Source organism: Vespa mandarinia, chromosome 7 (genome assembly GCF_050613455.1).
Source record: "Vespa mandarinia isolate Hongniang chromosome 7, ASM5061345v1, whole genome shotgun sequence".
Taxonomy (NCBI): domain Eukaryota; kingdom Metazoa; phylum Arthropoda; class Insecta; order Hymenoptera; family Vespidae; genus Vespa; species Vespa mandarinia.
The window spans coordinates 292,919-320,000 of NC_140816.1; the positions used below are offsets into that span (position 1 = coordinate 292,919).

Below are 27,082 nucleotides of genomic sequence, written 5' to 3' on the forward strand. Positions count from 1 at the left end.
GCTCGACAACGGGAAAGCGTTTATATAAAATATTACATATATCTATCTCTGAAAGCATAATTTTCTCATATACATATCTACACATATGCATAAGTAAATTTTTGGAAGAATCTAAGTTTTTTTTTATTTTAGTATAGATTTGTAAATAATGTATTCTCTTTTTATCTTTAAAGAAAAAAGTATTTAAAAACAGAAATTTTCTTTTGACTTGTCGTATGTTTGTCATTATTATTAAGATTTATATAGCATAATTTTATTATGCTATATAAATTTTAATTATATTTTGCTATATTTATTTTATATTAACGTTATTATATAAAACACGTAATTATACATAATAAATATGAGTAAAATTATTTTTTATTCAAGGTTACTGGATATTTATGTAATATTTAAATATATGCAGTATTATTTAAAGATTAATAAGTTATATTACAGTGCCATATATACGTGTTTAATGAATAGATATTGAAATTTGTTTGATATTTTATTACGTTCATTTAATAATTTTTCTTTTCAATGTTTACAACTCATCTTAAAAGTCACATCTCATATGTGACGTCATATCAATTTCAAATGTAGAGGGCATTCAATTCGCGGCGACGCTATAGGCACCTATCAATACGAAGGGAAGTATTACCTAAACTCTTATCATGAGTTTAAATATCAGAAATTTACCAACGACTTGCGCCATCTTATACGCGCAATCTATTTCACTATGTTCATGACAATGCCTAAGATTTTCAAATTTGAACGTTAAAACTGAACGAATCGATCGACTGTCACAGGATTTGTTTCGAATGATGTGGTTTGCAGTTTTTATTTATTTCTTACATTATCAATCGAAAATAACATAAAATTCTATTTTATTTATAGATTAAGATATAAGAGGATATAAAAGATTTTAGAATTAATTTGTAACAATAATTTAAAATTTCATAATGTCAACCCCGACAAAATTTCATAATACTGAGTTGGATATAACATTATTGAACACTCCTATGCCAAAGGCTTCATCAACAGTACAAAGAAAGTCTACGTATGCATTTTTTTTGTTGATATTTGACATAGATTTAAGATAATTTAAAAAAGTTAGATATGAAAAAGTAATTTCAATCATTGTATTTGTAGACTTGAAGACAAGTATCTTGGTAGGAATTTTAGAAATGAGAACTTTGTACCGTCTTCTTTATGTGGCAATAATATGTTATTAAAGTCAGATGATTCTTCATTAGGTATTCTTAATAATATATCAACTTGTAAGTATTACAATATGATCCTTATTGCTTTAATTAAATGTGATATTACTATTGTTATTTTTTAGTATTAGGAGAAACAAGTGTAATAAATGATAAACAAAAAAAAAAATCTGATGAATTGGATGCTGAGCAAGAACTTGCTAGGAAGTTGCTTAGAAAATGTAGCAATTTTGAAGGTTTAACATCTTCTGGTAATAAAAAGATAAATCTCTTTAAAATATATACATAGATATATAATATATAAAATATTAATATATGTATATATATTGATCTTTTATAAATGATATTATCTTCTAGGTGATAATAAAAAGGATGATGTCAATATTGAAACCTTAACAAATTATTATAATCCCTCAGATCATGTTGATGGTAATTCTTTTACATACAATAATGATAATAAGTTGAAACAACAGAACAGTACACAAACATTACATGTTGAAGGCAGATCAAACAGCGTAAGTAATGATAATGTGAAAAGTGAAAGAGTATAGAAATTTGTATGTTATTTTATTTCCAGGTTGTATTTGAACCTAAAGAAATAACAGCTCGTTCTTCAGAAATGAGTAAAAGTGCCGAGAAATGTGTATCTTCATTCTCTTCAAAGAGTGCAGGAGGAATTAGTTTTGATGCAACAACTGCTGAGCTGATGGCACAATTTAACAATGAAGAATTTCAGTCTATTTCTCAAATGACCAGTCATTTGTTAGCTGATGAATCTTCTTGGAAACAGAACTGTTCTTATGATCTTCCTTTGGCAACTAGTTCAGAAAAAGAATATTTAGATTTGTCATGTTTTTCTGGTATTATTGGAGAATTGGATCTATCAGTAGAGTAAGTTCTTTGTAATAAATCGTACAAAATTTATTATTAATCAAATTTATTGATCATCCAGATCTAACGCTGGACGTAAAGTATCTATTGGTGAATTTTTCAAAAGGAAATGTGGAAATATTGGAGACTTGTCAAATGATATTGTGGAAAGACCAACTTTAGGATTATCTATTAACAGCCCTAAAAAGAAAAACAGATTAATACCTTTAGTTGATTCAACCATTGCAGATGGTAACTTTAATATCATATAAATTATTTTTCCATTTTTTTAAAAGATTATATTTTAGGATCCTTGACATTCAGAGAAAAAGAACAGACCCATCTTACAAATTCAACAAAAGATATAGAAGAGCACAGTATTATGAGTTTAAGTAGTATTGCTCAAGCTTTACAAGATATTGATAATTGTACTCCACGAAGATTAGTAGATCAACTTATAATGGCAAAAAAGAAAAGGAAAGAGTTTCAAGTAGAAAAAAATGATGACAAAGGCAATACATACACGCTTTTACCTTCAAGCAGATGTTCTATGCCTGCAACTCCAAGTGCTCTTAACATTAAAGATAATAAATCATCTAAATTTTCGTTAGATAGTAAAACCATTAATAAAACAATAGAAAATAAACAAACTTTGCCAAGAATGTTATCATTTACATCTGATTTTGATTTACATACTAAGGATACTTTGGAAAAAATTCCTCAGAGAAAGTCATTAAAGAAAGAAAAAACTGAAAAGAGTTCAATAAGTTTCCAACAGCAGGATACTGGTATGTACTTATTTACTAATTAAGTTAAATAATTAAATTTAAATCTATCGTGATCATACTATATTTCAAATGAACAAATAGTATATATTAAAATAATATATTTTTGTATACTAATCGTATTTTAGATGAAATAAAATTACCAGATATACAGTCAATTTTTAAAGATAATAAATTACCTCTATCCGAAATGAAGTCTGATAAATCAGGAATGGAAAGGGAAAAATCTTTCAAACAAGAAAACATCTCATATACATCGAAAATGGACCATAGTGTTGCTCAAAAATCAACAACTGTTGAAGAGTTATGTTTGGAAACAACGTCTCAGTCACATGGTAAAAAAGCTTCGTAAAATACAACTATACTTTATTATAAAAAACAAATTCTGATGCCAATGTTTTTCAGATATCATTATTAGCAGAAATGGTCAAGAGATTTGTAGTTGCATTGTTGGTATATCAAGAGAAGCAGATATTGCATTAACAAATACGGGTGATAGATGGATAATCTGCTCATTAGGTACATACCAATTACAAGGAAATAACCAAAATATAATACTTCATTTGCCTAAAGATACAATTCTTATAAAACCAAATTCAACTCGATCTGTCAAGGTATACATAAATAAACATAAATCATTGTACTAGTATAATACTATATTTATTAAAAGATGTATATATTTAGATTGGTGTAAAAATAACAAAGAAAACTAATCCTGCAATAGTAATATTAAATATAATAACGACTGATATGGTAACAAGAAAAGAATCAATAATTAAACACATGATCTATATTGAATCAGAAGAACTTCAAGTTAATGTATTAACACCTTTTAAAAAACCAGAACTTAATTTTGGTAGCATTATTGAAAATACTATGGAAACTTTATCTATTACATTACAAAATAAAAATAATGTGATTCTCCCTATAATACTATCTGTTGTACATGTAAGATTCTTTTTTATCATTTGAACTAACTTAATCATAAAGTATATTTAAGAGCTTAATTAAAATGTATTTAACAACCATAGGATGGTCCAAAATTTTTTAGCATAAATAATTTACAAGATGGTTTTACACATGAACTTAAGCCGCGAGAACAATTTACCGCTGTAGTGCAATGTGAAGGGACCTCATCATTATTAGCTTCAGGTAATAATACAAGATATGTTGATTATTCTTTGTCATTTCTTTTTAAATAATTATTTTCTATTTAGCAGAATTATTAAAAAATCAATTAATCAGCATAGAAGCTAAACTATTAATACAAGTAGATAACAAGAAAGATGATGCTGTAATGATAAAAGAAATACCATTGTATGTAAAAATAGGCTCAAGTAAAATACAAGTTGTTGATACAGAATTACCTATACAGATTCCTAGGAAACAAACCAAATCTCTAACTATCATTAATACAGGAGAATTGCCTCTTCTAATAGCAGCATTCATAGTGCAAGATGAGAAGTCTTCAAATCGTATTGAAGATTTTTCTGTTAAACCTGAAACTTTAACGTTACAGCGTAATGCAACAGATAGATTTTTAATAACATTTAAACCATATTACTGTGATACTCATGATAAGTAAGTAAAATTTTAAATTAATCTTTTAAAATTAATCTTTTTATAAGTTTACATTTTTCTTATTGTATAAATAATAATGGGACTATTATAGATATGTTAAAATTAAACTATCTATTGGTAATAATACTTATTACTACTCTGTAATTGGACAACAAAATGTGGAATCAGAAAACGAAAGTTATTTACGATGCGAAACACCGCAACAAACTTCTGATGCTATTTCTCCGAGTTCACCGCATAGCGTGTTATCCAGCAGGTAAATTCTATAATTATATTACTTATAGTAGCAGTAAAGAAAATTTTAATTATTGTGTTAGATCTGGAAGAAATTCTCCAATCAGTTCAATATCTGGCTCCACTGTTGCTGGGGATAAAATTCCTATTAAATCAACACATGCTGCTTTAGTATGGGGTTCTGTAAAGCCAAGTAAAAGTGATACTAAAGAATTCACCATTCGTAATATAAGTGATAACAGAATAAAACTTCAAGTTCAGATATGCGGTAAAAATAATAGTTTTCTAGTAAGTATAAATAGAATTATAGTACTGTTCTAATGATTAGTAGTTTATGTTTATACAATAAAAAATAATATTTTAGTTTCTTAAAGATCATCAAACAACAAGTCCAAATATTGTGTTAGTGTTGCATCGTATGGAAAGTAGAACACTTTCTGTTGTATTCTGTCCACATCATGTTGGTGCAGCTATTGGAAAAATTGTTTTTAAACATTATGAAATTAAAAAAGAAGAAAACGAATCACGTTCCTCAAAAGCAGTAAATATTTTCCTCATGTAGAAATCCTTTAATATATAATTAATTATTAGTTGATATATTATAGCACATTTATCTTAATATGATATTTCTAGATATTGTTGTATGGTTATGGTGGTTTTGGCAGAGTCATTATTTCTGAAATATTTAAGGATATTAATGGTAAAATGTGGTTGCCTCTTGGTAAATTAAATTCTGGAGAAATTTTAAAAGCTAAAATCAAGTTAGAAAATATTGGTGATCTTTATTCATACGCTAAAGTCAAGTTAATACCAAAAGGTTTCTTTTTATTTGACTTCGTTATTTGATTCTTTACTTTATTTTTTATAAGTTATTGAAATAATAGTTTTTTTCAGCTATTTATCCTTCCATGGTTTCTAGTTGGCAAGTAAATCCAACAGAACTATTATTAGAACCAAAAGAAACTCAGTGGATTACATTAGAGTTTCAACCAAGAAAAGAAGATTTAATATTATTGCGACAACGTTCTGATGTATGTCACGTAGGGACTATAAATATTATTTATGGTGATGAGCCGACACGTTGGCGAATACGTCGATTATATAATAAAATAAAGAATGCAGGTGATTTAAATGGAGGTGAAAGTGAACCATTTAGAAATATAGTTTATCCACTCTGCAAAGTTTTTCCTGGAGAACAATTAATGCCAGATTTAAATTTAATTAATGATACAATAGTAAGTTTAATTATAATATATTCAATATTTTGTCTGCAATAAATTTTTTTCAGTTTAGATATTAATATTTCAAGTTATGTATAGCAAAATCTTAGTGATTTATGTCATGGAGTGAGCCAACATGAAATAATATTAACTGTGGAGACCAATGCAGATGAGACATTATCTATGATTCATGATAGTGCAGATGAATCACAGATGTTTTATTCTCTTTATAGTGACAACAGTCATGTGGATGTGGAATCAAGTGGAAAAAGTTTTTTACCTTCAGAGTAAATATGTTTGTTAATATCTATTAAAAATTTCAAAAAAAGGAATTTTTATTACTTAAATGTTAATAGCAAATATACGAAACTTTCATTACTAAATTAATTATAATTCTTATTTCTATATTTTTCAGGACAATAACAGGAGGCTGCGTAAATAATGTACGTCATGAACAGTACGATGATTATTTTACCGTATCTCCGAATGTTGTGAACTTAATTCCTTCAATAAAAAATGAAGCAATTGTGACTATTTTAAGTTCAAGCAGAGTAGCACAACCATATGAAACTGTTTTGTCGAACACAGATGTACTTAGTATAGTACCAACTGAGGGTATGATACCAGCTGGTAAAGGATTTCCTTTAAAAATCAAATGCAAACAGAAAGTTCAACGTAATTTAGAAGCTACACTTAAAATATACACTGAAAATCACAGACAAGATGTAAAGATAAAAATAGCTGTCGTACGGCAATAATTTGTGTCTTATAGTAATAACTTAACATTTAATGTACAGATTTTAATACAAGTATTTTTATATTTTATAAAACCGATATTTTAATGTTAATAAAGATTTTTTTTATAAATTTTACAAAAATCTTGAGATTAAATTAAAATTTTTTTTGTATTCAACTTATTGGTAATTTTAAATTCTGCTTTATACATCTTGTTCAAAGCTTGAATTATTTTAACCATATTTTCTGCATCATTGATGCCAGAATGTAGTCTACCAGTCATCGAAAGATTCAAATGAGAAAGCATATCTATTAAATTACGAGGGAAATATTTACATGATATGCAGAATATTTCTTTCAAGTTTATCCATTGATGGAATTCTTTTGGTAATGGTAAATTGTCTATAGCACATTGATTAGGTAACATTGTTTTTAAATCCCAATTGCCACATGTTACAAAAGCACTTTTATCAATTGGATCAAAGTAATTATTGTCCTTTAACCAGGTACAGAACTGAGAGAATACAACTGGAAAGTGAGGTTCATTGTCGACCGTTTCCTGCATTATTCCAGTTAATTCTGTGCAGAAAGATGTGAGGTTAGGATGTAACCTGGGCTTGATGTACCGATGAAAAATATTTTCGATTTCAAAATCGTGCGTGTTTAATACTATGCAAGGAAATTCAATGATCTCTTGAGGCACTATTAAGGAGTTTTTTTCACAAGTACTTTCAAAATCAAGTACAAACAAATAATTAAATTTGTGCGTAACATTGATTACTGTCTTTGAAATTACACCAGAACGTTGTAAAAAGATTCGATGAGCCATCCCTGACTCTTATGAAAAAGTTTTACTTAGCACATAAAATGTATGTATTCGTGCGTAGTATAAACTAATTTTAAAGGTTATATTGTCGAAGATTAATTCGTAAAGTAGAATTATTCTCTTTCTTCTATCAATATAATATACATAAATATATATATATATATATATATTGTATATATATTTTATATATATACAATCAAAACAGATGTTTATAATTTAATTAAAATAACCATGTAAATTTTAGGGGAAAAAAAAATTCTACTAAAAAGTCTGTGAAACTTCGAACAGTGCGAAATTCAAATCTGGGAGAAACGAAGATCGATAATTAGGATCAGAATTCAATAACTTGTCCCAATTTTTTTAACCGATTAAGCAACATATCGCCACGTTTTATCGTATTTTGATAAACCAATCCTCGATCGCAGCTAGCATCAGGCGGTTGTCCTCTGTCACAACCGGATGCGCTAACGGTAACTACAGTACCAGATACTTTATCAATTTTACAATGTAATCTACCATTCGCAATGAATCGTGCCATTTCTTGTTCTATATAATCCTCAGTAACGCCGAATTCGATAGCCATACGATTTAAACTGAGCGTACGATATGCCTGTAAAAGTTGCGAATATGCCTTTATGCGCATCTCTCGAACGTAATACTGATAGTGTGGACGAAGAAGAGGATCAAATTTCATTTCCATTTCTATCCATGCGAGATGTTGAAAGAAATCAGCATAATGACAATCATAGAGACTGTTTAAATAGTCCATGTAAGCTGAACATTCGATCATTAAAGATTGCTGTAGGATACCATTATTATTGAATCGTTTATCAAGGTCTGATCTTGATAAAGAGATCATACCGGCTAAGACAGTGTACTGTACAATATCCTTGAACGGTAATAATTCGTATGATTCGAAGGTAGGAATGCAGTCTAATAAAAGGGAAACGGCACGAGTGAAATTTCTTACGGCCAAACAATAGAGCGCTTCGTATGCCTTCAATTTATTTCGACAACACCAATTGCTACCCATATTGCAGGATACTAAAAAGAAATCATTGAATATTAAGTTCTTTTGTTCTTAAATTTTTTAATTAAAAGAAAAGAAAAAAAATGAATAAATGAACGGAATCGTTGACGTTGACAGTGTTATAATGAATGAAAGATTGGGAAATTCAAATTTTATTATTTTTGTGACGCGCATGTAAGTATTTACATTTATGAATATTATTTATGTATACCTTCCATCAAGTCGTTAATATTCTTGACTGTTTTGCCCATCGACGAAACGTTGCTTTTGAAATAAGCTATTCGAAAAAGACAGAAAGCTGCTTCTGCTCTGAGACCGGATGAATTGTTCGTATCTTCGAATATAGAAGTTGCAATACTGTTAGCATGATCGATATCACCGATCTTACATGCGTATTCAAGCATATCTCTCCAATTTCCTTTAGTTTCTTTCTCGATATTCAAATTCGTATTGCCCGTTTCTAATTTTTCCCATGCGATTACATTAGCCTGATGCATTTCGTTGTATAAATTTGCATCCATTTCCCAGTAGAAATCTTCACATACATCTTTATAATACGGTGCCATATTGTTACGCTTTATAATATCTAAAAAGGAATTTTTCAATTCATCGTCTCCCCAAAATTCGCTTAAACTCAATTTGAATCTCATTTTAGGTAGTAACATATATTCAGGCGTTTGATCACGTAGTAATTCCGCATCGTTCGCTGATTTTTCACTCTTAGTACCCATTATCGTAATAAATTCAATAATTTTCGATCATTCGTACGAATCACAAATGTTCGTGATATATATATATTTTAGATTCAAGTTCTCTTTTGACAGATCTTTTATGCTATCTCTTTTCAATTTTCTAAATTATCAAACGTTTCATTTTGTAACTTTGTAACAACTTTTGTTTGCTTTGTTGCGATTGGTTTGAATTCTTGAACCAATAGGAACGCTCTATTCGAAAAAATCAAGATGTTAATTACGCCATATTTAAGTGAAATACAAAGCGCGGGATCGTAGCTAACCTTAGATTTACTTTCTAATAACGAGCATTTGAGTGATATTATGGCTTCTGATAACAAAACATTTACGAATTTACCATGGTAAGTTTGTCATTGTGAATATTTTTGATGAAACTTGTGCTTGGTAATACTTTCATGTTCTTCTTTTCAGGGTTGAAAAATATCGACCTAAAAAGTTGGAAGAACTCATCTCTCACGAAGAAATATTAAAAACAAGTAAATATTTTTGTAATAATTAGTATAATGATATATATACTAATCATTTTTCTTTTTATATTATTTTATATGATTTTTAGTTAATAAATTCATTGATGAGAATCAACTTCCTCATCTTCTACTTTATGGACCACCAGGCACAGGAAAAACCAGTACTATATTAGCTTGTGCAAGGAAACTTTACAAACCTGCGCAGTTTAATTCTATGGTATTGTTTCTTTTATATTAATATGTATTAATGATATTAACTTTATGTTTATTTTCTATAATATTATAGTATGTATGCATAGGTGTTAGAAATGAATGCATCTGATGATAGAGGAATAGGTATAGTCAGAGGACAAATATTAAATTTTGCGAGTACAGGTACTATGTACAGATCTGGATTTAAGTTGATTATTCTCGATGAAGCAGACGCTATGACAAATGATGCTCAAAATGCTCTTAGGAGAAGTAAGTTAATTTGTAATTAAATATAGTTATAGTAGATATAAAAAGCAAAAAAGTATAAAAAGCATTATAATTTCTTTTTAGTTATTGAGAAGTATACAGAGAATGTACGCTTTTGCATTATATGTAATTATCTTGGTAAAATTATACCAGCTCTTCAGTCAAGATGTACTAAATTTAGATTTGGTCCTTTGCAATCGGAACAAATTTTACCAAGACTAAATGATGTTATAGAGCAGGAAAAGTAATTTTTAATTTGAGTATTAAAATAATTATATTGCACTTAGGAATAGAAATTTATAAGTATATTTATGATTATCAGTTTAAAAGTAACAGATGATGGGAAACAAGCATTAATGACATTGTGCGGTGGAGATATGAGGAAAGTACTAAATATACTTCAGAGTACTTGGTTAGCTTTTGGATCAGTTACAGAGGAAACAGTATATTCTTGCGTTGGACACCCTTTACCAGTTGATATAAAAAATATTGCAAACTGGTTGTTAAATGAATCTTATGAATTATCCTATTGTAGTATCCTTTTGATTTTACTCAACAATTTTTATCATTGCTTTGTCAATTTTAATAGTTTCCTTAATGGATGATAAGAAATACAAGATCTAAAAATTAAGAAAGGACTCGCATTGCAAGACATACTGACTGAATTGCATCAATTTGTACATAAAAGTAAGTATATATTGTTAATACAATTAGAAAGATTATTTCTAATATGAAGATATTTTTAAGTTGAATTCCCAGATCACATACTCATAGATTTAGTGATAAAAATGGCTGAAATCGAAAAAAGGGTAGCAGTCGGATGTAGCGAGGCAGTACAATTAAATTCTCTCGTGGCGGCTTTTCACAAAGCACGAGAGATAGATTTTTGAAAAGTATAAATCTTACATATATACATATTTATTCAAAAGTTATCCAGTTGAGAACTATATTTATGTCATAAATTGTAAAAAAAAATAATTAATCTTAATTGAAAATAAAGTATTTATTATTTTTTTTTATCAAATTTGATATGTTCGTTTTGCAGATATTTACCGTCAGTAACCAACAATGTGTCAGGTCGCTTCTATTTATACAACACGATAGTATCTTATAATCTTTAATTACATTCTGTCGTGAATCTTATCTACGAGATGGATCTCCCCGAATTGGATGTCAAAATCTACAACGTAAAATCGGTAGAGTCATCGTGTCATTCTTTCCATAAATTTCCCTTAGCTTGTAAATTCATCTGTGCCTATCGCTTCTCGTATACCGGTAATCGCACGAAAAGTGTAGACCTCATTCTCCGGATGATAGTTCTTTTCAACAGTAAGTTTGTTGTGTATGTAAAACAATATATGTACATATAAACCGTATATAAATTGTCTTGAGAATACTTTACCGTCTTGACAAGTATTGTCCGATCTGCACGCGATTTGCTGATCGTTATTTGAAGATAATTGTTTATTAAAAAAAATCATGTTGAACACGAACTATCTCGTAACTGAAAAAACTTGTCATTGACGAGAAAGAAAGTCGAGAATTTATCGTGTAGCTCTTGCGTAAACTCTTTGCAAACTATGAAAAAAACGTCGATCCCTTTGAAAATTGTATTTTAATTTACTTCGGCATACATATTTATATATCTGTCGAGCGATCGATGAAACTAACGCTCCAGTTCTTAATGTCAAAAACAAAAGTCGACGTTATCGTAATGTTATACACGGTAACGTGGTATTCATCGTATTCATAAATTCGAGAAATATGGTTCTCTGTCTCTCTCTGTATCTCTCTATCTCCTGTCTCTATGTTTCTCTCTCTCTCTCTCTCTCTTTCTCTCTCTCTCTCTCTTTCTCTCTCTCTCTCCCTCTCTCTCTCTCTCTCTCTCTCTCTCTCTCTCTCTCTCTCTCTCTCTCTCTCTCTCAGATAGCGTTGCGAAACCATCAAAACTAGGTAGTATCACTGTAAACCTATATGCGAAGTCGGCAAGTGGAATGACCTAGCGTTGGTCCGACGAGCCATTAATTTCTACACTCTTCCTCTCCCGTCTCTTCCTGCCACCCTTTCCCCCCACCACTTTCATCACGCGATGCAATACTCCCCGCAAACTCAGCGTACTACCATGATATCTCTCGAGCAGTACCGCCAAATTTTTAATGAAAGTGCTCCGACATAAGTTTATCGCTAATTTTCGCCCATTTCATTATGGACGTGCGTTATGCAAAGCGGTGGACGTAATCGTACGTGCTTTTGCACGTTGCTGTATCGTGAAAGAGGGTTAGAGGAATGGGATTCAAAAATTCAAAAAAAAAAAAAAGGTTAAAGCAAATTTGACTCATATATAAAAGCTAACGAGTTAAAATACTGTGAACGAATCGAAAATAGAAAACAAACTTTTTGTAAATTGTACATTGTTGTGAATATTCATGTATACATTGTTATATATTTGTTCTTCATCATTCATTATCGAAAGAGAGGGAGCAGAGAGAGAGAAAGATAGATAGAGAGAGAGAGAAAGAGAAAGATAGATAGATAGAGAGAGAGAGAGAGAGAGAAAGATAGATAGATAGAGAGAGAGAGAGAGAGAGAGAGAGAGAGAGAGAGAGAGAGAGAGAGAGAGAGAGAGAGAGTTCGTAATACATTTCTTACGAGTCGATTTACGAAAATTAAAAGTAAATAAAAATAAAAAAAAAAAAAAGAAAAAAAAACAAATAAAAATATACAACTCCGACCGGCAGCGTATAAATAAAATTCATCCATGAATCCACGTTTCGTATTTTACAATTTTTTCTTGATCGAACGTCAGTTTTGCCCAGGCAGCGTTGGAAATGGATTGTTTCTTTTTTTTCTTTTTTAATTTTTTTGTTACTTTTATTGATTTTTTTTTTTTGATTTTTTTCTTTTTAAATCAACATCACGTATTCGTCGAAATCGGTAATTAAATAACACTCAGGAACGATACCAAATCAAACTTTCTAGTTAATAAGAAGTTTTCGAAGGTGGTAGGTAGTACGTCGACGGCGGCGTCGGTGCCGACGTCGATTCTGCCAGCTATTTCAGCTTGAAAACTTCACGTAGACGTGCCCGCGTTAACTTTCCGCTTCGAAATAACTAATTCAATTAGTATATCAGTGCCGGTGTAAGGGTTAACTACATCCACGCGTTCGCGAAGTGTACGTAATCCTCGTTCTGTGACTTAACTTTGACATAGCTAATCCCTCTTAAACTTTGCTTCTCTGACCTGGACACGTTCAGTTTCTTATTCTCCGTGGATCTGTAAGAAAGAAAGAAAGAGAGAGAGAGAAAGAGAGAAACACTTTTGCAACGGTGGAAGTCTGACAATGACTTTTGCACCTCTTCGACATTGCCGGTGTAAAGTGCGTTAAGCTTGCCTTTTCGACAACGTAGAGTGACTTTCTTATTAATAGGAGAGATCGAGAGAGAATGGGGGAGGGGAGAGAGAGAGAGAAAGAGGAAAAAATAGAAAAGGGAAAAGTTTAACTAGAAGTTCGATAGGTGGTTCGGACGAACATCCGCGGAAACACTTTAACGTGTTACGTGTATTAACTCATGATGGCTACGTGGTTTCGTATTAAAGTTTTCTTTTCATTGACAGAAAGGAATGGATAAGAGTCGTATTTAAAAATGGTTACAATATTTATTCCAATTGATACGGCCGTATTTTATGGATTTTTTCTTTTTTTTAACTTTGCTTACGCCAATGAAAATTGAATGAAAATAAGTTATCTTCGCCGTTTCTTTTTTTCTCTATCCTTTTTTGTTTTCCTATTTTGTTTTTTTGTTTTTTTTTTCTTTTTTTTTAATGTAAAAGTCAGACAATGCAATAAATTATAAGAATATAATGAACTTATTATGCAACCTTCCCGAGAGACATGAATCACGAATGTGAATCATGTTGTGCTCGTTCTGTATTTTATTTTTCTTTTTTCTTTTGCACTGTAGCGTGGAAAGCACATTTGTATGAAATTTTTAATTGAAGAAGGTGAAAACAACTGACGTATGATTCATTCATTCGTTCAATTTTAATATAAGAAGCTTCGTGATATAAGAAGCTTCAACTTGTTTCACGCTTGCCACTTTGTTACAATCAAAAATCAAATCGGTTTAATCCCGTCACGATTCGAGCCGTAGAGGTATTGATGTTACAGGATATCTTTACGAATAGCACATTTACTAAGCGAGTCGCAGTCGACTCCTTCCATGAAAGTATGGTTCACCCCACGTTGTCTCATGATGGAGCATTATTTTATATACTAATTTTTATTATTTATTGTCTTCTTGTCCTTTCTTTTTATTTTTTTTCTTTCTTTCCTTTTCCCTGTTAACAAATTTTCCATGCATCTCATTTTTATTCTCGTTGAATTTTGTAGTGAACGACACAGATCGTTCGGAAGAGGAAGAAGAGAAGAAAGAAAAAGAGAGAGAGAGAGAGAGAGAGAGAGAGAGAAAGAGAAAGAGGGAAAGAAAGAAAGACAGACAGAAAGAAAGAAAGAAAGACAGGGGTAAAACGTTTTGAACGATATTTCTTCGGCGAAGGCATCGTCCGTCACTCGTTGCTGTTTCCTCGAATGGGTAAGTCCTTCAAATATTCCGACGTTCTCTTAAACCGTTCCGTGATTCGCCCCACTTTGCTGTCCTACATTTTTCTCTTTCACGTAAATTCGTTTCGTCTCTACCCAAAGCTGCGTGCATCGTACTCCGAAAAGAGAGGAAAAAGGAAAGAGTAGGAACAAAAAAAATATTTCATTTGATTTAAACCTTTACAAATTGAATCCTTTTTCTTTGGATTTTTATCGACTTTTTCTCTTTTCGATCAAATTCGATGACAAGCCGAAAAACAAAGAAAGAAAAAAGAGAAAAGGAAAGAAATTTGACAAATTACAAATGGAAACAGGATGATTATATACTATAAATACATACATATATATATATATATATATATATAGATCTATATGTATATATAGATATGTACGAATGGATATAAATATTTATACAAATAGATATATTAAAAATATTATGAGAAAAATAATAAAACACGATTCACTTTCTGTCTCTCTCTTTCTCTATTTGAGTCTTTTTGTATCATGAGTACCTTTTCATTTAGTAATACGTGACTTGAGCTCTAAGTTTATATTTAACTTTGTATAACGAGCGCTTCCCATCCAACATTACCTCTTTAGGCATCTAACGAAGAAAATTATGTCTGAGCGTCTGGTGACGGAAAACGTTTGCGTTTGTCAAGGAAGAGAAAGAGAGAAGAGTCGTGTCATAAGTGTCGACTCTCTAAAACTGTCTTTGCATATTCGTGATATTAAATATAACGTACTTACTTTGTATTATGAATTTGACGATCATTCGGTACCTGTGTTAACTTTTATACGACTCTATCAAACTGTACATGTATATGTATATACGTATGTAAATGTAAAACTATGCTTGCACTTTCACATATCTACTTCGAGATTTTGTAATCGTCGTTATCATCTTATTGAATAAAATTCAATTGACGATATTAACTGTAACGATGAAAATTGTTAACTTGTACGTATATACATATATAGGTATTTCTTTACAATGGACGTATCATATACGTCCTATTTCAATATCATCGTGATCTTGTTTTTCACACATACACACATACACACACACAGATTTAAAAATTTTTTTAATTTTTATAGTATATCAAAATTTCGTATCGTCGAGTCAGTTCTATGATTCAATGGATCAATGGATTTTAAACGTGGCATGTATCGATTAAGGATTTTTCAAGTTTCTATAATAAAGAAGAAAAACAACAATGAATTAATCTTTTTGACACTTCATATTATTTTTCAAAAATTTTATTTATATACATGCATACTTACGGAAATAAATACATACGTATGGTATCTAAGTAGATTTGTTATGCACAATTTTAAACGATACACCTGGAGGCAGGTAATTTTGTTATTAATATCGCGTAAATATCGGAATACCAAAATATAATGTTCGAAGGATATCGTGGTAATATCCGATTAGTAGTAGCTCGATACGCTGCGGTCGAATGGCGCATATCCGAAACGCGTATCATCAGAATATTCCAATAGTAAATTATTCCTACACTGACAGCTCCACTACATGATCGCTTGCCACCGAATCGGCTCAATTGTCCTCTGTATAAATTGATCGTCCCTAGTTATGTATAAGCGTGATCATTACAAAAACGAAAACAACAACAACGTTTCTATGATATTGATTATATTTCAACAAAATTTTTTAAATATCATCAATCGTTATTTAACGCTAGGTATATATATTTAGGGGAAAAGGAAGAAAATAAAACGGACAAACAAAAATACCTACGTATTATCGGTTACTTATGAAACTTTAAGAAGAGTTAGGAATAGAAAATGGGTGGATCGTAGACCAGGTATAAGCGGGAACTTCGAGTATCATGGATGAATTTCTCGTTTCGAATATTCTCTCGTATGTAGAGTCATACAAATGAATTCAGAGATATATATGTTCGTAACGGGTGAAGGGAGGATTCGAGAGTGTCATCGTCGGTCTCCGTTTGGAATTTATCGTTTCGCATTAATATGTAGACTTTGAGAGAGACGGAGAGAGAGGGAGAGAGAGAAAGACAGAGAGAGAGAGGGGAGAGAGAGAGAGAGATAGGTAGATAGATAGAGAGAAATAGGTAGATAGGTAGAGAGAGAAGGAGAGGGAGAGAGAGAGAGAAAGCGAGATAGGTAGATAGGTAGATAAAGAGAGATAAATAGAGAGATAGAGAAAAAGAGAGAGACGGACAAAGGATCTCTGTACGTTCAAAACATTAATGGTTTTGAGTTTCATTTCATCATTTTTTGTTCTGCTTTTATTTTGCTGTGCGTTGTGTATTTTTTTGTTTTTTTTATCTTTTCTTTTGTTTTTCTTTTTTTTCTTTTTTTGTTGATCCAGCGAATATTTTCGCCTTTGAAAATCACCTTGAAGTTCGCTTTCGACTCTAGTTTACAAAAGCTATCGCGACGATCGACCCGTGCGTTACACGAAGCTAGTATTTTTTGCGATCTCGTGGAATAGCTTCGCTACCGAGAACTCGTTGTGTGCAAAGGGAATGAGAGGGAGAGAGAGAGAGAGGGAGAGAGAGAGAGAGGGAGAGAGAGAGAGAGAGTGAGAGAGAGGAGTGATTTAAAATAGCGAAAGCCGTCCTGGATACGCCGCGAAAAGAAGTTCTACGTACGAAAACAATTTTTCTTCTTTTCCTTTTTTTCCTCTTTTCCTTTTTTTTATTTTCCTTTTTTTTTCTTTTTCTTCATTTTTCCACCTCCTCCATCTACACCCCCCTTCTTGTTTGATTCGGTTTTTCATTCTTTTCTTCTATTTCTTGGCCAATTTCAACGTAACCGCGGCGCGGAAATTATGTGGGATTTAAATGACCTACTATACGTCGTCTCGAAGGAATGAAATTAAATTCAGCGAATAGATCGACCGATTTATCTCCCAAGTTAGGCATCAGGTTTTTTAATCAGTTGCGAAAGAACGATTAAAAAAAAAAAAATAGAAAGAAAAAAACATGAAAAAGGAAAAATATCGTTTTGTTTCGCTCGAGTTTTCGACTTGGTTTTTTTTTTGGGAGGAAAAATGGCGGAGACGCCATGTTGTCCCGAGACGCCATCTTGTCATTGGGTTTGAAATATCTCTGATAATGTTCTTTGACTTTGCAACGATGAGGGAATAAACGAATGTCATCCTCTCTTTCTTTCTTTCTTATCTTTCTTTTTCTTCTCGAATGAATTGAAATGTATATATATATATATATATATATATATATATATATATATATATACATGAAAGTGTTTTTAATCTTGGTATTGATAATTTAACCGCATGAAAATTCACATCCATGTAATCGAGATCGTACGTTTCAAAGTTTTTGCTTCCTCTCTCTTGTGGACAAGAAGAAAAATAGAATCTGCGATGGTGGATAGCGTCGCGATGCGGTCGAGCTTTAAACAACGAGCTTTTCGGTAGAAAGCTATGCTCGTTCAGCAAGGAAGATAGCATCGATGGATGGTTGAGAGATGGTGCCTCGGCATAAAGCCTCGCAACGAAATATATTCGCGAACGCGAGCGTTTTCCAGCGGTGATGCCGTTCTAGCCACGATCGAGGGTTGAGGGGTTGCGGTGATGCTTGTGGTGGGAGAGGGAGAAGGAGAGAGAGAGAGGGGGATGAGTGGGCGTAGATTCACGGACGATTAGCTATATCTCACTTTTCGACAGTCGTCGATTGAAATACCGACGCTAGCCTGAATAGACAGAGAAGTGGGGTAGGGGTGTATGAGGGTGAGATGTGGTATTCAGAGGGGTGCGTGTGTTCAATCGTTCTTTCTCTCTCTCTCTCTTTCTCCGTGTATATATATATATATATGTATATATACATATATATACCTATATATAATATATATGTATATATGTATATGACTCTCTGTACACAGTCGAAGAGAGAAGTCGTAGCTCCGAGCGAAGTACCTCGTAGTCGCTGAGATTCGTCGCCATTTGCATCGATCCCGCATCTCCGGCTATAAATGCATTTCCACCGACAGGTCGAGAAGCAGATCTATTTGCTATTTTGCGATTAATACTTCTCACGTCAATCTCTCGATCGGTTTAAATTCTCCTATAAATTTCGAGCTTTGAACAAACGATATGGTTATTTTCCCGATAATTTTTGCTAATAACTATGACGTAGATTTGATATGTTGTATAGAATAAAATACTCACTAAATCAGCCAATAGAATTTATAGATCCTGAAAAATGCTAGTAACTATATACTTTATATCTCAAAAACGATGACAAAATGGAGAGATTTCTTTGATATTGTAACTGTTGAAGTTGATTTTTATAAATGAAACTAAACGATATTTAGATCTAAAATTTTGGTTTCTTTAAAACATGAAAATACTTTTACGCATACGATTTTATCCTCGTATCGTTTTTTATGCTCAATTTAAACAAAGAACGGAGACAATATGTTAGCATAATTAGTGTCATTATTTTTCGTTTGTAAAACATAAGTGATATCCATAATGATATTGATGCATGGAAACAATAGACAGGTAATCGCGAATCAGAATGATTAATGCTACCTCATTGAATTATTCTTTTGGTCTCTCTTTGTCTCTCTAAAAAAAGAGGAAGCGGGGGAGGGAGGGAGAGAGAGAGAAAGAGAAACAGATAGTATGGCATTGTCGTTATTTCAAGCATGTTCTGTGTTTTATCGGTCTGTGACTTAGAACAATCATATAAGCATCCTCATATGTACGTATCTGCACAGTTTAGCAATGGACGTTCTCTAAACCGCATGCATTTTCCACTTTATACTCCTAGCGCACGGTGCAAGGTTCATCTAATGCATTGGAAATAGCGTTAAATTCGAGTGAACGCGGGGTAGTTTTTTTATCAAAATGTGCTCGAAGAACGGGATACAACGTAGGTAACTATTCGTGTAGAGAAAGAGAGATACCAACAAACTAAAAGCTATAGATCATGATAAAGTTAGGAAATTCGTGACAATTCCTCTTGTTGTACGATTAGCAAGCAGTGCGATACCTATGTATGTATCCTCTCTATTCTCGTCAGTTCGAAGAGACAATCTTTTTTTTTCTGGCTATCAGGAACAATTTCAGTGTTCTGGACTATCGCTAACGAATAATAAAAAAAAGTGTCGCATAAAGCGAGCGACTCTCTCATCGTTGTGTCGTAAAAGCATCAAAAGTGCGATACTCGTATCGATATTTTCTCTCTCTCTCTCTCTCTCTCTCTCTCTCTCTCTCTCTGTCTCTGTCTCTGCCTCTGTCTCTACCGAGAACGTCATAAACGGGACAAGTTAAGCTCGTCGCCTGTTATATTAACGTTGAGTTAATTCGTCAGAGGAATGACGGGTTCGCCCGTAAAAGATCGTAAATAAAAATCGTTCGAGCGTTGTTGACTATATGCGTCCTGTTCGTTGAACGAAGAAAGCAAACATCGAATTTCGTTTTGTATCGGCGGATTTGCATTCGCGTCACCGCGTCTCCCGAGCTCTTTATTTGTAATAAACTGTCGTCTCATTCGGTGACAGTCTTACGGAAGTGCAGTTATACGCGGCATGAATTTATAGATGCGGTTACAGGTGGCTATAACGTTCTCTCTTTCTCTCTTTCTCTCTCTCCCTCTCTCTTTCTCTCTCTCTCTCTCTCTCTCTCTCTCTCTCTCTCTCTCTCTCATTGTTTGCATTCCGCTTTCCATATTCCTTAAACTCACGCATACAAACTGAGAGACACGCTCGCGTGCGGTGTAGTGGGTTCAAATATCACGTTGAAATGCGTTCGAACGAGCGGATCTCGCGAGACAGCGGGGAATTTAGTTTGCTGTGGAGGTTAAATACTTTCCCCTCCGAGCATATTCGAGACTACTCGAATACGAGAAAGAGAGAGAAAGAAAGGTAGAGAGAGAGAGAGAGAGAAAGAAAGAGAGAGAGAGAGAAAGAAAGAGAGAGAGAGAAAGAGAGAGAGAGAGAAAGAGCAAGAATGACAACGGATAAATACGTAAATAAACGCATGAATATTATTTTCTTTCCTTTCTGATTAGTGTTGGCATTTGCGTTTTCTACGATGCTAAATACAATCCTTTTTTTATTTTTCTTTTTTCTCTATCTCTTTTCGTTTTATATGAGCGAGGAGTTAGGAGGGGTGCGGGTATAACTTCCGAACGTCGAACGGAGCAAAGAGAAAAAGAATAAAAATTGGAGGTGGGCGAACCGTTTGGAACGTTCGAGCCATTTTAATCACTACTACTCGGGACAAAAATTCGTGTTCCATTCAATATCGCGATCGATCGATTGACAGATGAAAAAAGAAAAAATAGAAAAAAAAAAAGAAAAAAAATATATATATATATATAAAATATTTAAAAATAAAAAGTTCGAAAAAATATCCTAAGATCGGCTTCCAGGCAGTATGTTTTTTGACAGCAAGGTATTCGTGATCGGTTTAATGATGAGTATTTCAATTTTTTTTTCGAAATATCAGAGAAAAAAATATTCTGCATCTATCAGTCGTTAGCACGCCATACTACGAATAAGAGAAAACCAACTGATATTTTTTATCCAATTGTGAGATTATTATTATCCTTTATTTATCTAGTTTTTCTTGTAGATATGCGCTGAGAGATTGCTGTCACAATATATATATATACTTCGTCAATGATAACGCATATGAATGTAATTGATTTTTAAGCCCCCCCTTGTTATTATGCATCTTATTGAATACTCGCCTATACGAATATGTTGCCTATAACAAGGGGCTAAAAATAAAAAAAAGAAAAGAAAGTTTCTTAGTGATAAATGTCGTGCGCAAGCAATAATTATCAGAGATCATCAAAGATGCATAAAATGATATTTATAATCGATATAATCGAGTATATAATTATATATAATTATAACGATATTTTTATAATTATATACTTATATATTATTTAATTATATATTAATAATAAAGATGATTGATAAATTGAATATAAAAGGTTAATAATATTTTTATATCAATGAAAAATCGTCTGTTAAATTTTGACCGTATTGGTGTCGCTCGCGCAATATATTTAATGGTAGTATCGACTGTTTGAATACACCTTTTTCTATGTACCGTTCGTCTCTTTCACAAAATGCATACCTTATGAAAGTCGTACTCGAAAGAATCGATTGATTGCCGAAGTGCTAACATTCGCGTTCGAATGACTTGATTCCCTTTTTCCTTATCGTCGAGACTCTCTTTACTCTATTCCTCTTTTCTTTGCGTTTCCTTTCTTTTTTCTTTTTTTTCACTCTTTTTTAATAAAACTTTTCTTCTTTTTAGTTATGAAAAGAATATTATATATATATATATATGACCATTTTTGAAATATTATTTAATTAATTCGAGAGATATTGAATCCACGGTTGAAAGAGAGAAAAAGAAAAGAAATAAAGAAAATTGAAAAATTCAGAGGAGAGCTGAGCGACGAATGATTAAATCAATTTGTACTGTATTGTGACACTATATAATAGTTTCGTCATTGTAATCTATTATAATTTTAGATGCCTCTTATTCTTATTACGTTTTATCGTTATTGTTCGTTCGATGTTTTGACAGTTACAGAATATAAGGTCGACCACTGTCGTTGTTATCTTCATGTGAGAAAGATGAAGAGAAGTGTGTTGAGAAAGCAAAAACGAGAGAGATAGAAAGAAAGAAATAAAGAGAGAGAGAGAGAGAGAGAGAGAGAGAGAGAGAAAGAGAGAGATAAACAGACAAACAGACGGACAGACAGACAGACAGAAAGACAGAGAAAGAGATAGAGATAGATAGATAGATAGATAGAGAGAGAGAGAGAGAGAGAGAGAGAGAGAGAGAGAGAGAGAGAGAAAGGAGAAAAGGAAAGAGGAAAGAGGAAAGTGGGAAACGCGTCGTTTTCTCTCGCTGGTTACATCCAAGCGGATTTATCGAGTGAACACGACGTGCCATCTCGATAAGAAAGTATCCGCTAAGAGACTTCGCCCTGTTTACATCGATCTCATGCCGTTCTGTGATAGAAAGACTTCCTAGATCATTCTGAAAGAGTGGATAGTAAAGGACAGACCGCGATACAATTCATCGTGAGCAACGAAAACGATAAAAGCGTACCGATGTGGAAGCGTATGAGTTAGCAAGTAGATATGACAGGTACACACAAAATCTATATTGTGTGAGTCATCTAATGTTTCTACTAGAAATATCTTTCTTACTTTTAAGGAATAGAGCGGAAGGAAAGATCTGAACTACAGTGTCGTTTTATACCGAAGGTAAATAATATATCATAGAATGGGGATCACACTTTTCTGTCATGTATTTTCCTTATGCTTTAAAAAATCACTTTTAGTATTTGAAAAGTATTCTAGACAGAGACTGCCATAAGATAGATCGTCATACTTTTCTTCCTTCACCTCTCTCCCCCTCTTCACCATACACACTTTTCTTCGTATTTATCATGATATTTACTTAGGAATATCTTTTATATTGATAATAGAAAAATATTGTTTAAACGTTTCCCTACGAGGCGAATTGTCAATTGCCGGTATGCAATTCGTTTTACGGTATAATTAAATCCTGTGTTAATCTTATCATTTTGCCGCAGATTTTTAACATCTAACAATTTTATCCGTAATTATGTGAAATTAATATAGAACGAATTATAAATGAATGTATTAGGTCAAAAGAGTCATTCGTTGACTATGAGAATATTAATATATATATATATATATATATATATATATATATATATATATATATATGATTATACGTCTACATTCATTTACAAATGTAGTTATACAACGTGTTAAAACTTTTAATTCCATGATTTCGAATATTTGCCGGTTAATCAACGTTACATTTAATATAGAACGAACGTTCAAAGTTGAGGGTTGATTATAGTCAGAGTTTAGTAAAGAAAAGGTTAATATCAACGATCAAACCGCGTTTCATTATCAGTTCTCGTCCTATATCAAAGTCAAATAACGCTGTGCAATGATCGGAGTATTAGGATCTATGAACGACCATTTGGAAATACCGTATGCATTGTTGATATTTCTTCTTTCACTCTCTCTCTCTTTTTTTTTATGTTCTTTTTTTTGCCGTTTATTAAAACGTTGAATGCTATGGTAGTTACAGGTTACCAGGACTGAATTTATTTGTAATGCTATAGAGACCATCAGTGTACGGCGATTCTAAGATCAATAAAAACACATAATTGAAGTAAATATCAATATTTATAAATTTTTTGATACTATCATCGTTACTATACAATAATGTGAAAACCCCCAAATGAGATAAATTCATTAAACATGATTATACACTTCAATTTATCTGTTGTAGATAATATTTTAAAATAATATATATATCGTATAGTGAATCTGCTTGCACGTTGGCACTCTATATCAATCATATAATATTAGCATGGCATTCAACGTGTTAAACGATGAAATAACAAATTTATTTATCGTTCTGCGTCTGATAATAATTAATTACTATATTACGGATTGATTATAATCGTAATGAATAGAAGAAGATTATCGTTATTGTCGTTGTTGTTCGGTTAACCTATTTTCGATAAAAAGAAAGAAAGAAAGAAGGAAATGGCTAAGAAAAGCGGAAATATTCGTATGTAATGTGGAATAATACAAATCTAAATAGGAGTTGCCGATTGGATGGATAGCAAGGCTTAACGATCTCATCACTGAAAATTATGAATTATTCCTATCGCCCTTCTACTATGTATCTCCCATTGGGCTGTTCTGTTTACATACATTTCTGTTTCCCTTTCCCCATCCCTATCATTCCCCCAATCCTTCTCCCCTTCCCATTCTCTCTCCATTCCACCCTTTCCTCCTATGTACCCTTTATCTCGTAGCACTGCTGTTCTTGTTTGCCGTAGTTTGCGTTCAGAATTTGCTTACAGAGACGGCAGTAGGCATAAAGACAAACAGGATCGGTAGGGACGTTCTAGTAGGTCCTCCTTTAGGTTCGTAATGATTTTATAGGCTAACATCGAAACGGTCTCGTTACAAAGAACTCTTAGGATTATCCGATGGATATGTCGATCTTTCTGCGGACTATTATAAGGATTGAGAATTCAATAATCGTTTTCGATATGATCGCGTATAATCGAAAAATTCAATAATCTCTTTTTTTTTCTTTTTTCTTTCTTCTTTCTTTCTCTTTTTCTTTTTCTCGAAAAATATAGTTGTATAGTCTCTATTTTTTTTTTTTATAAAACGTTTTAAACCCTTACCTTTTACAAGAATGAGACAGATTTATATTGCTTCCGATACTACGAACGAATGATCTTCCTTGTTTTTTTCTTTCTTTCTTTTTTGTTTTGTTTTGTTTTGTTTTGTTTTCTTCGTTTATTCCGAGTAAAAAAGTGAAATAGAAAATTTTGTTGGGAAAAATTAAATAACATTTATTTGTATTTACTTTCTCTCTCTCTCTCTCTCTATTGTTTTAATCGTCATCGTTGTCGAAAACGTTCATAAAATTAATGATCACCTGCCACCCCCACGTGTCCCAACCTTTAACAAACATATACCATTTTGGCGATTCGCGTGCGCAACAAGAGCTAGCTTTATTAAAGTGGAAAAATGAAAAAAAAAAGAAAAAGAGAAAAAAAGAAAACTCCTATCGTAGAAAATTATTTATCGTTTATAAATCATTAGGATAATGTTCCTGTTTGGTTAAGTAAACGTACGAACGAATGAACGAACGAACCGATTAAAAGGAGATAAAGGTATGGTGAGCTTTTACTCTCGCGCGAAACAAAGCGATCTATTGTTTGAATTTTACGTGTAGGAGGGTATATTCGACGAAGAACAATGTTCGTATGCATCAAGGAGAAATATGCGTATTGTATGTGAGTACATGTGTATATATTATATATTATACATATATATATATATGTATGTGTATGTATATATATAAGTACACATACGATGAGAGAAAGGCTCGTTGAACATTTAATATAACACTTATATATACGTCTCTTTGATTCATTAAGTTCACTTTGATGAATATTATATGGCAATAATAGAGAGTAGAGAGGAGAAGGAGGAGGACGTCTGCCGGTTTTTTCTTTTTTTTTTTATTTATTTATCTTTTTCTTTTCAAAATTATCTTTTTCCTCTCCATGAAAATTCTATTACGTTTGTACGATTTTCGAATAAAAAGTATACGTGTTCTCACTTCTTTTTTTTATTTCTTTTTTCTTTTTCTGTTGGCCTAATACAATACCATTTAATTTTGATCGCTTGATCATAGGAATTTAAGAAATAAATAGAATGTTTGCAACTATCGTCATAAGATAAAACATTATTGCTTTTCATCGTATGTATGTATACATATATACGTTTTCATGTACGTACTTATGTATGAATATACGCATGTATTACATAAATCTAAACGCATATGTCGATATTCCGTAGCAACAACGATTTCAACACTTGTTACACATTAGGCGATAACGAGGGCCAAATTCAACGCATACCTCTTGCAAATTTTCAATGCCGTCGATCGGTGAATAACCATCGACGTTGGTGGCAGCTCGTACTCGCTTTTGATTGCCGGATGGAATTCAGTTTTGGAAGTTAAAGCATTTAAAGAGTAGCGTAAGGAACTTTCAAACGTATGCAACGCGTTAGGAACTTTCTAAGGCACTCTGAGTTTCGAGAAAGAGACAGAGGGATAGAAGATAGATAGATAGAGAGAGAGAAAGAGAGAGAGAGAAAGAGAGAGAGAGAAAGAGAGAGAGAGAAAGAGAGAGAGAGAAAGAGAGAAAGAATCTTCACAGCATTCTCGAACAGTGACGTAAATCTTTCTTGAACTTCCTCGAGCTCGACAGATGCAACAAATTATCGTTCGATCTTTTCGCTTACGATGGCACTTTTTTATTGTGTACGTATGTACCTGTGTATATGTGTGTGTAGATATATGTCTCCCTGTGTTTGTTAACGGTACGTTAGAATCTCTCCAAGTACTGGCAAAGCTCGATTTTCCAAGTTCTCGGGTTTCCTTCCGTGAAGAGGATTCGTTGAATTTCGAAGAGTACAATCGCAAGCGAGTGATCTTATAGTATCAATGATAAAGGATGATCAATACCGATCCTTTTTAAACATTTGGAAATTTGTGCTATCTTGTGTTTAGCCATTCGCAATTTCAAATGAGATCGTTCTTCCTTCTGTCTCGAGAATAAAAGGATAGTAAAATGGTGGAATAATGAAACATTTGTTATTTTATAATCATAAAAGAATTTGCTTTTTGCATTGTATAGAATTAAAAGTTATTTCAAACTTTTCAAACGAATCGGATGGATGATCGA

At 32.3% G+C, this 27,082-nt stretch overlaps 3 protein-coding genes across 6 annotated transcripts; 2 read left to right on the top strand and 1 right to left on the bottom strand.

The window, feature by feature from the left end:
• The first annotated feature begins 646 nt into the window (after window positions 1-646).
• On the top strand, window positions 647-7,494 carry spd-2 (spindle defective 2). 4 transcript variants are annotated; one of them, XM_035863297.2, is made up of 20 exons: window positions 648-808; window positions 877-1,039; window positions 1,132-1,259; window positions 1,325-1,450; window positions 1,557-1,714; window positions 1,777-2,090; window positions 2,152-2,321; window positions 2,378-2,857; window positions 2,983-3,189; window positions 3,260-3,468; window positions 3,539-3,802; window positions 3,886-4,006; window positions 4,072-4,435; window positions 4,527-4,691; window positions 4,753-4,957; window positions 5,034-5,210; window positions 5,303-5,486; window positions 5,564-5,904; window positions 5,989-6,176; window positions 6,305-6,647. In XM_035863297.2, exons 2-20 carry the CDS (start codon window positions 942-944, stop codon window positions 6,645-6,647), a joined length of 4,242 nt encoding a protein of 1,413 aa, XP_035719190.1. In that variant the 5' UTR covers window positions 648-808; window positions 877-941. The 4 variants fall into 4 exon arrangements, with proteins under 4 accessions (XP_035719194.1, XP_035719190.1, XP_035719189.1 ...); XM_035863296.2 differs by having other exon boundaries at window positions 648-1,039; window positions 6,305-7,494; XM_035863299.2 differs by having other exon boundaries at window positions 648-1,039; window positions 4,075-4,435.
• LOC118440481 (26S proteasome non-ATPase regulatory subunit 6) lies at window positions 6,776-9,211 on the bottom strand. The gene is given in 3 exon segments (XM_035863576.2): window positions 6,776-7,488; window positions 7,835-8,483; window positions 8,681-9,211. Coding segments are annotated over 3 exon segments (1,893 nt in total).
• RfC3 (replication factor C subunit RfC3) lies at window positions 8,534-11,097 on the top strand. The gene is made up of 9 exons (XM_085658242.1): window positions 8,534-8,654; window positions 9,418-9,573; window positions 9,644-9,708; window positions 9,789-9,916; window positions 9,999-10,161; window positions 10,243-10,402; window positions 10,481-10,692; window positions 10,768-10,845; window positions 10,906-11,097. Exons 2-9 carry the CDS (start codon window positions 9,536-9,538, stop codon window positions 11,046-11,048), a joined length of 987 nt encoding a protein of 328 aa, XP_085514368.1. The 5' UTR covers window positions 8,534-8,654; window positions 9,418-9,535; the 3' UTR covers window positions 11,049-11,097.
• The last annotated feature ends 15,985 nt before the right edge of the window (window positions 11,098-27,082 follow it).

Coding starts and splice junctions, on each gene's coding strand:
- spd-2 (XM_035863296.2), top strand. CDS start 942: ATGTCAACCCCGACAAAATTTCATAATACTGAGTTGGATATAACATTA. Junction 1,451..1,556: donor TGAAGGTTTAACATCTTCTG/GTAATAAAAAGA, acceptor ATTATCTTCTAG/GTGATAATAAAAAGGATGAT. Junction 3,469..3,538: donor ATTCAACTCGATCTGTCAAG/GTATACATAAAT, acceptor GTATATATTTAG/ATTGGTGTAAAAATAACAAA.
- RfC3 (XM_085658242.1), top strand. CDS start 9,536: ATGGCTTCTGATAACAAAACATTTACGAATTTACCATG. Junction 10,693..10,767: donor TTATGAATTATCCTATTGTA/GTATCCTTTTGA, acceptor ATGGATGATAAG/AAATACAAGATCTAAAAATT. Junction 10,846..10,905: donor GCATCAATTTGTACATAAAA/GTAAGTATATAT, acceptor GATATTTTTAAG/TTGAATTCCCAGATCACATA.